At 42.6% G+C, this 13,705-nt stretch overlaps 1 protein-coding gene across 7 annotated transcripts in view; it reads right to left on the bottom strand.

Moving 5' to 3' along the window:
* The window catches only part of FAM13A (family with sequence similarity 13 member A), a 115,679-nt gene that overhangs the window by 16,059 nt on the left and 85,915 nt on the right, over positions 1-13,705 (bottom strand). For 6 of the 7 annotated variants that reach the window (XM_059470123.1, XM_059470129.1, XM_059470128.1 and 3 more), the window contains 3 exons: positions 12,717-12,793; positions 11,973-12,015; positions 6,877-7,027 (listed from right to left, as the gene is read on the bottom strand). In XM_059470123.1, coding sequence (XP_059326106.1) covers positions 6,877-7,027; positions 11,973-12,015; positions 12,717-12,793 — 271 coding nt within the window. The remainder of the gene's footprint in view (positions 1-6,876; positions 7,028-11,972; positions 12,016-12,716; positions 12,794-13,705) is intronic. The other variant, XM_059470126.1, reaches the window with a different exon arrangement.

A 13,705-nucleotide genomic window follows, 5' to 3' on the forward strand; every position in this document is an offset into this window, starting at 1 on the left:
ACTGCTGATTAGCATAATAGAGCCCACAGAAAGCCATCGCCTCAATCTTGTGATCACTCCCTCCAGATGCCATAAGGAGTCTAACATTTTGTGTTCAGATAGTTTACTAAGCTGATTTGCATGCTCCTACTTAAACTGTCTAATCCTGTGGTGCTAAGAGCCAGGCTTTGAACTTCTAAATCTAACAAATAGTTCCAGAGTCAAGTAACAAAACAAAAACCTTATAGAAAGCTTCCAGACCAGTCCCAGAGCTACGGACTAATTGTTTCCTGTGCCTCGTGTGTCTATTCTTCATTCACACAGAGAGGGGGCTTTTGAACTTATCAGTTTATGAATAAAAAGCAGTATTTCCTTTTGCTGAAGAAGGTTAACATTTTCACAGCTCAGAGTGGATTGCATGAGGATTCCCCTGCAGAACCTGTGTGCTGTTTAACATTCCCCCTCTGTACAATTCAGGCAGTGTGAGAGCATCACCAAGGCAGCAGTGACAGGCTCAGTGCTGTTTAGCTTGTGCACATCTTCCAATGATGCTCTCCTCCTTTTGCCTTCTTCCTTAGCACATGGATACAAATGGCATGCCTCTGCTTGGAGGCTGGTGCTGTATGCACACTGATTGCTGCCCTGAAGGGGGTGACAGGAGGTTTTTGCACAAGATTCCTGCATAAGAGCCCCTCCAAGGTGTTGTGGTAAGAGAAGCACATGCAAGCCTGGCTCACAGGGGCTGCTTCCATGGGGTGTGCAAGCCCCAAGTGTAGGTAGGCTGTTTTGCCATGGTTTAGAACGCTTAGGCAGCCTGAACTTCCTTTGGGTAATTTCTGAAAAAAGAGGTTTTCTAAGCTCTGTTCAGCCTTAGCATTTTCTAATACCTGAAATATTTTGCATCCACTTCCCTGGATCTCTCACGACTTTAGGAAGGGTCTCACAAGATCTTTTGTAGCAAAATAAAGGGTAATACAAAAGGTAATAAAAAAATTATATATTTGACCAGCAGGAACGAGAGTTAAATGATGCATGAAATTCTTCTAGACATCTCTCACTTCTAATTGTTTGAATACCTCTCACCTGCAAACTGAATTTCCTCTTGGAAATTGTTAAGTAACACCTCCATGGGATTTACATAAATGGAATAAACTTAGAAAATTCAGGCATATTTAGCAGTAACTAAATTAAGCTCCTACCACACCAGCTAACAAAGCCATTATTAATCATGCATGATGTATGTGACTTTGTCCAAGGTGGATTTAAAACCAGATAGCATGCGACATTCAGGGAATTGCAATGGCTCAAAGAGCCTCTGATCAAACCCCAAAAGACAGCAAAGCCCTTTATGTAACCTAATTGAGACTGGGGTGTGTCTACTTTGTATTTTGTTGATTTCAAAATACTCCCCCAAAACAGAAAACTCCCATTCCAAAAAAGAAAGTGTTAAAAAGGAGAAGAAAAAAAAAAGTCCTAGAAGGAAAATCAAATTTGAGACTTGACAGAAGAAATGGCTGCTACAGAAAATCAGTTTTCTTTAACCCTTGCTCCTGGAAGGCCTGACTCCATGGGTAATTTTGTTTCTCCTGCTGACCATATACATTTAAAAGACAAAACCTCAACTAGACACAAAATGGCCAGACCCCTGAGAGCAACACAGCAATCCATCAAGGAACATATTTAGATATGTACAAATTACAAATTTTATCTACATCAGATCAATAAATGGACCAGAGCTGCAGTCCAGTTGCCTTCTCTCTCCTGTTGGCCAGGAGCCAGGCCCTTCAGCTGGAACCACTGGAATTGCTGGATCACACAAACACACAGGAACCCACTAAGGGTAAACTACTGCTTTTTTCTGACAGTGCACAATTAATTAATTCCTCTTTAACAAGATGCATAATATCTTTTTTAAATTCATTTAGCCAAGATAGCTATCAAAGCACTGAGCTTTTTCTGAAGGCTGCTGAACTCCTGGACTGAATGGTTTTGAAGTATCTGCTATGAAGTTCAGTTTTAAAGCATCCACTATCATAATTAATGCTGTCAGCCTTTCCCCTTCCTGCTAATTGAAGAACAAAATCTCAATAGAGATTGTAAACATTTCACCTTTTCTTTGCCACTGACTTGACAGAGCAGGTACACTTACTCCTCTTCTGTCCTGAACAGATCTCTCCTACTCAGGGAAAAAAATCTCAGTTTTCTACACATCTGCCCCACCTTGTTCCAGAATGACAGCTTTTCATGGGGAAAAAAAAAGAAAAAAAAAGAAAAAAAAGAGAGGGGAATATTTGGCCATCATGGCTGTAACCACTGCAGAGAAAGAGTGAAAAAAATTTTAATGCCTTGGTCAGACTCTCTAGGCATTTCTTCTAGGCATGCCTTTTCTAAGCTGGCACAGAAGCAGTGAACTGTGTTGGCAGTGAGGCTGCAGTCCTTCAGAAGTGCTGCCCTCCCTCTCAAAATCCCACAGCCAGCTCATCTCTGCACAAAGCTGTCAGCCATCTGCCAGGTGTGGCTCTGCAGAGCTCCACAGGCACACAGAGCATTGCCTATGGCAGTACAACCTCTCTGCCAACCTGCTGCATAGAGGGCTGGGGAGTTTAATAAGCCTGAACCATGAAGTGCTTCACACAAGAAGAAAGATTTATTGTATCAAACTGGTGTATTGCTGGTGACCTCCAAGCCATCTTGCTGACAAAACCTGTCTTTTTTTATCACTACATTGTGTATTTGCCACAGGGTTACTGGGAGCTGCAGGGCCAACAGGGGGTGTCTGCACACAAATACCACTTGAGGTACAGCCAGCAAAACACCACAGGCATCTCCTGTTCCCTCTCTGCAGCCACACAGCTCATACATGCTGCTAACACTGCTTTTACACACACCCATCTGTCAAACAAATGAGGCCAAACCTTAGCTACTGTAAATTGAAGTAAGTCCAGAGGGATTGAAAAGTCTAAACACATTATAACACCTGAGGTGCTAGTATCAAATGCCACTTGAAAGACTCCAGAAAGACCTCTCATAATGAAATGAATAAAGTAATTTAAACCTCCATCCAAAGCATTCACTAGCTCAGTAACAACCTATTTTCATCTTATAAATAACTATGAAAATATCCTTGTTTGAATACATCAGCAGGCATTGTTCCTACATAGATCAAAAGAATAGCCCAAATACAGCCCTACCACACCTCTTCACTCAGTGAGATGACACATCTCTCAGCTAGCAAGCAAACTTTGTATTTGGTTTATAGAATAGCATAACAATCAAAAAACCAATTTTAATATTTTGATGCTATTCAGTAAACAATGTAATGTTTTTATACTTAGCAATAAAAATAGAATGTGCCTCAGCCCCTTTTAATTTCTCATGCTAAAGAGTGTTACACACAAATAAACTGATCAATCTAAGTCCACAGTGTTGAAAAAGAGAAAGCTAAGTTCAGCTTCCCTGCTGCTACACTATATGGATTTTTTTCTGCATTACTTTGGGTTTTTTCCATGGGAAAGTATCAATTAAGTCAGTGTCAAAACTATTTGTAAATCAGCTTCACCCTCAGGGCATCAAGTGCTGCAATACTTGAACTCAAATTGTGTTTTTAACTTCTGCTTTTATTTTTATTTTTAAACTTGAAGAAAAATGCCAACTGATTGTTTCATAAGATCTTGTTACTGCAAACTCTGCTCGAAATCTCAGCTACAGAACTTTTTTCAAGTGTCAGTAATCGGGTGACATCAGCAGCAATCACACATCATACTGATTTCCTGAGCTGCCTGCTGACAGGGCCAGCCACTGCTATGGAGAGCAACATACTTCCAGATTTTCCTTGAGGACAGGATAGCAAGTTCTGGGCTTGAATTAGAAACATTTGGTGAGAAATCTGCACAACAGTGCTGGCCTGTGAGAGAACACTCTGTTCCCCTCAGTCACTGCACCCGATTCAAACGTAATCCACAACAATCAGAAACCTTTAGCTGTGGAAGCAGCCCTGGACGTGCCTGCTCCCAAAGCCATCTCAGCTCAGCAGGCAAACCCAGCAGTCAGGTGGGACATTCCAGCTCACAGGGAGGGACAGCACGGTCCACAACCAGGGCAATAAAACTCCCTGATCCACACCTGCCAAGTGCACACCAGGAAAACAGTCCTGGACCATGGGAAATGCACTGAGGCAAGGAGTTCAGAGCTTGGATTTGGCTGGGGCACTGCTCATGCCCTGAGTGCTGCATCAACAGCCTGATGATTCCTACACGAGCCTCTATACTTAGCAGGTGAGTGGGATGCAGAAGGTGGGCACATGGCAAAGTGTGAGGCTGCACTGCAGGGAGCAGGGAGAAAATGTCTCTGTCCTCTCTGTGCTCAGCTTTAGGTAAAGGGAACACAGCCTGGAAAAGTACAGCCAATCTCTCTTGTGTACAGACTTGACTATAAGATTAAAGTTATGGGAAAAAAAAAATTAGTAGAAATTACTTCTAGTGTAACATGAAGGGCACAGGGCCTGCCAGCTCACCTGGCAGCAGTTCTCATAGTTCTGTGCCCCTGAATGAGAGCTTTTAAGGCAGCTCTGCTCTTCAAATGATGGAGAGCCTGCCTGAGTGACAAATAAAATCCAGTCAATGGACAAGGCTGTCTTGTATAATTTTGTGCCCATTGTTGAAGGCTCTTTCCTAACATTTGACTGGAGGCAGCGACAGCTACAGCTGAAGGCAAGTCCTCAACCTGTAATTGTTCTCACACATCCCTTGTGCAAGTCCCAGCAGTTGCTCTGGTCACTGGATGGTCTGTATGTCCATCACCCCTAACATCAGCTCAACTATGTCCTGAAAGAATGGGTAATTTCCTAAGAGATGGACCTACCACATTTGCTAGAGCAAAGCAATAAACAGCTCAGTGTTAGAGGACATTTGAAGGCACAGTCCTTTCTGTTTCTCACTGAGGATGCAACCAGAGCTGTGGCATGGATCCTGCAGAGATGTGTGGAGGTTTGAGTGACTTGGGCTGGCAGGTAAGGAAAGGGAGGATGGATGTCCTTGCTGCTAGATGTGTGGATGGGTGGTACAAACCTGCCCTGCAAAGCCAGTCTCAACAGCAGACTCTGCTGTTAGTTACAGAAGCAGTCTGAGAGTTGATGTTAAGATATTCCTCTTTCTGGCTGCTGCAAGCCTGACTCCATATCCACAGCTAGGGAAGACTCAGTGTGTCCCTGCTGAGACACAGAAGGCACCATTTTGCTGCTGTTCACCACACCAACAAAATGGTGATTCTGGAAAGCACGCATTTCAGGGGATGATGTCTCTCTCACCCCAGACAGCTGATTCTTTTGCAACTGCCCACCTCCTCCTCCTGCGAAATACACGTGAACAGAAGGAGGAAGGAGCAATCATAGAGAAGCACAGTCACATGTGCCCATAATCCTGCGTCATATTTGCAGGGCAAAAGAGAGCTAGAATCCAAACGTTAGAGAATGCCTACTAAGAAGGAGTTGCACCAAAGAAGCAAGTTATTTCATACAATGGGAAAGCCTTGGCAGGCAGAGAGGAGCTGTGTACTCCCCTTCATGTGTTCATATGACTCCTATTAGTAATGCAGGAAGAAAAAAAAGTCATTATTCCCCAAGGAATATTCACAGGAGGGCCGAAGCCACACATCACCTCTGAGAACACAGACGTGCTCCCCCTGGCTTGAGACCCTGCAGGGCTCTGCTAATTGGCCCCTCAGTAAACATCCAGCAGCCAGGGCTGCCTGGGAGCCCTTCTGTGACACTTTGATCAGCCTGCTGCATGTGTGGTGATTCCACCCAGGGAATCCCCACCTAGCAAGCAAATGGAAAAATTCCCTCCTGTGCACGGTGTCTGCTTGCCTGGCTCAATCAAAGGCAGCTATGGCTGTGGGTTTTCTTTACTTGCACCTGAAGTGTCATAACTACTCACCTCCTAGAGGGAAAGGCAAAACATACTAGGTCACGTACACTGGGGAGGCAGGAGCAGAGAACTTCCCTTCTCAATGTTCCTCAGAGATTGTTATTTTAGAGCAATGAATTAGTTGCACATTTTCCCTCTCTTGCTTTATTAAAACATCACACTTGTGTTTTCCTGCTTCTTCCCTGTCAAAACCTTTCACTCCTAAAGCATAACTAATAGAACAACTCTGGCTTGTACACAGACACATACTGTGTAACTAGAAAAGAGTCTGATCCCAAAACTGCTGGACACCTGAATTTCATCTCAATTTCAAATGAAATTAAGGTCATGGCACCCACAGAGTTTGCCCAGATTCCCACTCTTAAATGAGTAAGTGTACAGCCAACTAAGCATGTACTCCGCAGAGGAGAGCTAAGAAATAGTATTACAGCAATTTATATGACATACAATCAATTTAACACTGCCATTTAAGCTGGTCATCAGAATTCCTTCACAGCATACACAAAAAAAAAGTTGTTTGTAAGACAAAGTAACAGACAGACAGCATTTTTTACCAGCTGTGCTTTTCAGGTGTGAATCATTATTTCCAAACAGAGATCGAAGAAAAGTTCTTTTTAGACTCTGAAATACCCAGTTGCTTTGAAGTGTAGGGCAGTCTAGTTTAATTATCACTGACCAGCCACTAAGAAATAAGATATCTTGAAATCCTCAGAGATCTAACAGTACTAAACAGAACATGAAAGTAACTTCAAGAATAAAACATTTCATTTTCCACATCTAAGTGACAATCAGAGTTAGTACCATTCAGTATTTGCTTCCAGTTTCTCCAAACTTTCACTTCTATGTTCAGGACAAAGTTGTTTTTCTATAGTTTTTAGCAAGGGAACATGGTCACATAAAGATACACCCAGCCCACTGAGGTTTCCCTCTCTCCCATTTCACTCACACAATCCCAGCCATCACACAATCCTACCTTCCCAGTTGTTGTCATCGCACAGTGATGTTAAATCCAGCCGAGGCACTTCAGATACAAAGCTGTTTTCCTGATCATCAGCATCTTGATTTCTTTGCAACTTGTTTTCAGGCATGCTTGGATGTTCTTGAATCTTCATACTTGAAGTCAGCTATGTTCCCATACACCCAAGGAAATGAGAGAGAAAGGAAAAAAAAAAAAGGGGTCTCAGGATGCAGTGGGGAGAAAAAACCCCTGCAAGTCACAGCAGCAGTAAGCTCATGCCTTTAGCTAAAAAGATCCAAACAGACCCTGCTGCTTCCAGCTCCAAATCCAAATCCCTTGCTTGGTGACCCCTGTGTACTAATTGCTCACTCACACCAGTAAAAACATCCGTCCATCTGCCTTCCTTGAATTTTTCCTTCTTTAGAAAGCTACTGCAAGTTCCTGAGACTGTCTGCCCTGACAACTGCATGCAGCTGAGAGAGCCTCCAGTATTGGAGTGGGATGAAGTGGGAGGGAGGGAAGCAGGGAGAAAGGGGGGGGTGGCTGCGTACACTTCCTACAGGAGCGCAGCTCCTTCGAGCAGCAACAAAACGCTGCTGCTGCTGCGAGGCTGTGGCAATATGGTGCCTTCTAAAAAGCAGGCACCAGAGCTCCCGAGGCAGCAGCTGCAGCCAGCCAGCAGCGCGGGCTACGTACACGAATGCTCTCATGCAGGCTGTGCTGGCTCAGACCAATTAGTGCCAGCTAAGCTCTGCTGGCTGCACATTCCCCGATTTCCTGTGGTTGTTTTCTAGCTGGGCGTGGGGAGAGCAGAACTATTTATGGAGGAGCTCTGGGTATTAAAGCGGTGTTGCGCAAATCCAAACAGCAGCAGGGTTTGGCATCTCAGCTGGAAGCAGTGTGGACTCTGGGAAAACGCCAAAAAAATTCACAGAAGCATCCAGTAACAGGGATAAAAAAACCAAAAAAAGCAGAATTCTGTCAAGTACATGATTCATCAGCTAGTAGTACCTAGAAGCAGTTGCTGTTTCTCACACACGTCGTGTGTGTTTATGCAGAAATCCCTGCCATTCCCACAATCCAGGGACACAGTGCGCGTGCCTGTGACAGCGCCCGATGAGAGCGCTTCTGGCACTCCAAAATAAATTAGCTCTAATGCCTCGCAGAGGGCAGTAGGGAAAAGGAAGTGTAGTGCATGTACATAAACATGTAGTGTGATATGTATAAACCCACCAACAAACACGGAGCTAGATGAATAGACGGGATTATGTTACTACATAAACTATTTGGATTTGTTAAGAACAGCTTAGGCATAATTCTCTCAAATATAGTCTGGTGGGCAGTCAGCATGCAAATTTTCCCTCTGTAGATTCTGGTCTGGGAAGAAAACAGGCCAAAAAAAAAAAAACCCAGCATTTCTGAACCTATTTTCCTTATGAATCCAGAAGCACAGCCAAATGCTTCAATATCCTTAGTACATGCCACTAAAGCACATTTACTTTTTTTTCATCTGCAGAAAGCTAATAATGTGTTTGGTGCATCTCTTCCCTTTTAAGCAGAGAAAAACAAGTAACTTTCAGGAAGAGGGAAAAAAGTTGCGTAGTAGACAAATCATATGAATAAATGTTTTCATCTGGATTCGGTTTCATCAATCCCTGCAATTGAACAGGGTGCTAAATAATTTCATCTAGGCTTCCTTTCCCACAAAAGGTTGTATCAGGTGATCTTTTGAGGTCTCTTTCAACCTGGGCTGTTCTACTGTTCTAAAAATCTGATGAATACCCTGGTATTTGTAAAGAGTGTTCTGCATTGTATTTGTGTAAGGTGTGTATTTCCTGTTCATTTCAATAAATGGCCTTTTTGAAACATTATAACAAAATGAAACACTAGACGATACTTTGCCAAGCACTAATAACTCATGCAGCTTGATGCTAAATCTGATTACAAACGTGTTTATTGTGAGAGCTGTGCGTGGAAAAATGCTAATTCACCATTCAGTATCTTTTAAGCTGCTTCCAGGTTGGGAGGACTTAAATATTTCTCTAAGGTCCATTGACAAATTTCCTGCCAGGATTTAAATAGTCTGTGTACTCACAAACAAAGACTGGTCAGTGGCCAAATGTACCAGTTGATAAACTGCTTGTAAATTGCCAGCACAGTATTTAAAGGTTATATTTTAAGGCAAGGAAAGAAATAAAGCACTGAGTTTCAAAACTGGTGCTAATTTTAATAACAAAGAAGTGTGAAGGAGAGGAACATACCTAGATTTTAACAATTTCAAAGGGAGCAACCTGAGAATGCCATCTCATCACCACTACTGATACTAATTAGAGATAAATGGCTTTCTATAAAGGATGTACAATCTCCTGACTTATTAAGACTCTTAAAAGATATCTGAAGCAGATATAAGGGCACTTCCAAGATAGGCAAACATTTCCATTACACATACATTAGAAAGATCATACCGATGCCTTCTTCCTCCTGAAGTCATTTCAGTAATTGGAAATATTTAAAAGGTGTGTAAAACCAGGCCTGTGCCCTTCCTGCAGCCAGTTACTCTCCTTTCCTTGCTCACTGATGTAGGCTCTAATACAATGAATAAATCATTAGGTGTTCTGAAGAACAATGGTGGTACAAACCCAGGAGACTCAAGAAAGCAGATGTTTAACTTCCTTTGCATTAATGCTCCAAACCAATAGAGTGGTGGATAATTCAGTATTCCCATCACTTATTTTCATTTTTGATTTCCTGACACCACCAGCTGCCACTCTCTAGGAAAAGAATCAAGTAAGGGAGAACTACTTTTCTTTCGGTATGGATGCACCACAATTTCTTACAAATCAAAGGGGCAGCAAGTTGATGAAATTGGTAACAGCTGGCAGCCACAGTTCACTGCAGATATTACATAAATGACCACAAAAAATATTCAAAGCAGGTACTAGAATTCTGCTTTTTAGAAGCTGCTTCTGCAGCCATGCTTTGCAGGCACCAGTAACTACAGATCTAAGCAGCCTGGGGATAAGTCAGCTGCACTCCTTCTCCCTGCTCCAATGGAGATTGAGCACAAAGAGCAGCTCAAACAGCAAGAAATAAATGGCAACAGAAAGACTTTAAAATTCTGATCAGGAGGTTGTATTCTCTTCGATTACATGTAGATTCCAATCAACTCTACATAAAAGGCTCGCTTCCCCCACATGAGATCTTCCATTACAGCCACGAGCAGGAAGCATCCTTAAGCACATTTTAAGGGTACAACCTGATGCAAGAACACAGCCATTCTGCTGCCTTCCTCCTACCTGAGTCATGCCAACACTCTTTTACACTTGTTGCCATGTTGGTATGAATCTTAAATACTCCTTCCTTATCAAAACCTGGGTACTAGAAACCTGTGGCTTTCTTCCTGGAACTTAGCTACTTCCAAGAGCAGATTACGAAAGTTACAAAACCACTGAAAATTCATTTGAGGCTTGTGTTTCAAGGTATTTTTACAGTCTCATGGAGAACCAAATCAGCAAAACTGGTAGCTCTAGCAAATTCCAAATCCTTTTCCTATTGGCTTTAGACTGAAGGCAGGGTGAGAAAGAGAAAAGAATAAGAAGAACCCTGTCCCTTCCTCAACCTGAATGAGTTGTTTGTTATGAAATGTATGTCTTTAAGCTGCCCTAAGCAAAAGGCTTATAAGGGGCAAGGAATGTAAAACAACTCTGCCGGAATGTAACATTTTCTTGACCTTGTAATTCCTATACAATACACAATCTCTAGTTAAGATCCTCTCTTGCAGTTAAAATTTTACACTTTAAAACTTTTCCTAAGGTGTAGTTTATTTTAAGGTTATGATTTCATATTTCAATGTATCTCCACCAGGCTAACTGAAAAGCTTTTTAGGAGTATTGCGTGGTATGGCAGCAACAGCAGCTTTTCCACATGCAAGTGGGTACGTGAGGAACAAGCTGTTGCAAAATCCCAGCTCTGGAAAATACAACAGCTCGCGAGCAAGTGCAAGGGATTACTGACCCTCTGGGAGCAAAGTAGGAGATCCATGTTAGCCCAGCCAGAGCAGTGATCAAAGGCAGCTCTGAACACCCTTTGCAGGGGCTACATATTTCAGGGTCCAAAAAATTTCACCAGCTACCACACAGCTGATCAGAGCTCTGCTGTTAGCAACCTTTTACCTTTCCTGCTAGGTGGAAATAATTCCTATCAGAAATTAAGTCTTTCAAAACAATAAATGCATAGTGGCTTTTAGTTTTAAAAGAAACACAAGAAGAGTCTAATTTAAAAGTATTCCCAGCCTTCAGTCAACTCCTGACAGCCAGAGGAATCAGACAATGGCTACAGCTGCTTTACTGTGCCCATTTGAAATGGATGCACAACTGAGGGAGAGGTGCCTCAGATAACTCTCCCCAGTATTTTAAATGCTTGGCTGTCAGGAGCTTTTTTAAGCAAACCCAAATGAACCAGTGACTGCAAAGGGGTTCAACCTAACTCAACCTCAATCTTTGAAAACACCATAAAGCTAGTGGAAGAAGTGTTTGTTTGTGAGTGTGTAAGAGAAATGAAAAGCTGGGGGAAAAACTCTTGCCACCAACATCACACCTCCCCTCCTGACATCCATCCCAGCCATCAACTTAGAAAGAAGCAGGAGGTGATCCAGTTTTCTAGGACAAATGGATTACAGACACCTATGTTCAAGAGCAACAGGCTGCAGTAGGAAATGATAAATTAAAGGTGAAATGATTTTAGCAAAATCAAGAGAGACAAGCTAATCTTACTACCCTGGCAGATAAGAAGTCAGATGTCCTGTTTGCCATAATTAATAAGGGAACTTCATGTCTCTTAAACCACAGGGCTGACTTCAGTGATCCTTCCCTGTTTGTCAAGGAGGGATCAAAGGGACTGAAACAGAAGCTGTCAGACTCCCCAGTGGTTGAGAGGCTCCCTAAACTATGTAAATAAAAAGCAGGGGTAAGGGACAGAAAAAGTACATGCTAACTCCATTTCTCTTGTGAAAAACAAAACTATATGTATAACTACTTGTTTCTGCTCAATAAAATGCTAATTTAGAGACCACAAAACTGAAACACACAAACAGCAACAAAAAAAATACTAACCTGAGAATGCCTGAAAAAAACCTCATCGTTTTCACTCTCTTTGCTATAAAAAACAAAAACAAACCAACATATTACAAACACAAAACCAGACTTGTCTTGTAACAAAAACAAGCAGGACTTCTGCACACAAAGGTTTTTACATTCTTGCTACTCCTGCACACTCACTAATTCACACAGTAAATGAAGGGACTCTCTGGGCTACAGCACTTCCAGCTGCTAAACTTTGCATTTTTTTGCTTCCTCTCAGGAGCTACTTGAGAACAATTATGTAATTTAATTCCAATGCCCTTAATTCAAACCTATCCCAACAAATGTAATTGTTGAGAGAAATTGTCATCTCAGGTGAGCAGAGTGAAGCTGTACAGCTCTCACAGAAGAGTGAAGCTCAAGGGAAAGGGCTGGATTCCCAACTCAGAGGCCATGTGAGACAGGCCCTGCATTCCTGTGTGCAGCAGCGCTGGTTCAGGTGCTCCACAGCTCATTTCTTTACAAGTCTGCACCATCAGCACCTTCAGTGACATTCCTATCAGGCTGGGAAAAGAGCCTTGGTGGCATTTGCTGCAGGGCAAAGCCCACACAACACACACAGTGCCTCCAGGAAGCTCTGCTTGGAAGTTAACAAGGTGGGTATCTGTTCTTTGGCATACATGTCACCCCTACGGCCTGGGTGGGAGATTTCTCAAGCTTTACTACAACCACAGGGAAAGGAAAACATATAAATACAGAAAATAAAATTAAAATCACCTTTCTTCAGATAAAATTTCCATGTCATCAGATCCTGTTCTGTCTATAGGCTTGGATGAGCTAAAGTTTTCCACACTCTGCAATACAGTAAATATTAAAGCAGTAAGATATATATGAGAAACAGATTCAAGCTGCAGGCCATTAAACAGATCAAATACAGAAAGATCCACCAGGATTTCTAGGAAAAAAGTAACACACACTACTGCCCACTGCACTAAACAAACCCCACACTTTATTGTCCATAAACTGCAAGAAAACCCAACTGCTCACTGCTTTGTCTCTTTCATCAGACAACCTCAAATGTCAGAACACAATAAAGCTGCATGGTACCTTGGCAGCTCCCATTTTACAGACTGACAGACAGCCTAGGCTTGGGAGCAATTCTTTGGTCTGTGCACCTCCTGTAAGAGCAGGCAGCAAAATCCACAGTAACCTCTCAGCAGAACTCCTTTATGTTCATGTTAGAAAATCCTCCACTTCTCAGCCAAACCCTTCCTTAGTTTCTTCTTAAGAGGCATAAGAATGAAAAGAGACTGCACAGATGTAATGCTGGGCTAATATGAATGCAGGGCAAACAATCCAACTGGTTATGACCTCATGCTCTGAGATTTGTCTTGGCCACCATTAAGAACATTAACACTGCTGAGTGCTATGAGGACAAGCCATGTGGCCACTTTGAGCACATGTCAAGGAGGCTTCTACCCTGGGTTTTGGGCAAGTCCCTCTAAAATAGAAGGAAGTGGGTTTCTGCCCTGGAAACTACGTGCACAGACTTCTTGGGGCAGCCTTCTCTCGTCTGCTACACCTCCAGCCCCATGTGGTGACACAGGTCAGTCATTCCAGCCTTGCCTAATTTGATTCTTGGAGTCCTACGGATACCTGGCTAGCATGTCCCTAAAATGCAGTTACAAGCTTTTAATGCTTTGTGGTTGGTTTGCTTGGGAGTCTAAGTGGAGCTGACAGTTTCTCCACTGCTGACTTGTGCTTTT

This window comes from Ammospiza nelsoni, chromosome 4, assembly GCF_027579445.1.
Source record: "Ammospiza nelsoni isolate bAmmNel1 chromosome 4, bAmmNel1.pri, whole genome shotgun sequence".
Lineage (NCBI taxonomy): Eukaryota > Metazoa > Chordata > Aves > Passeriformes > Passerellidae > Ammospiza > Ammospiza nelsoni.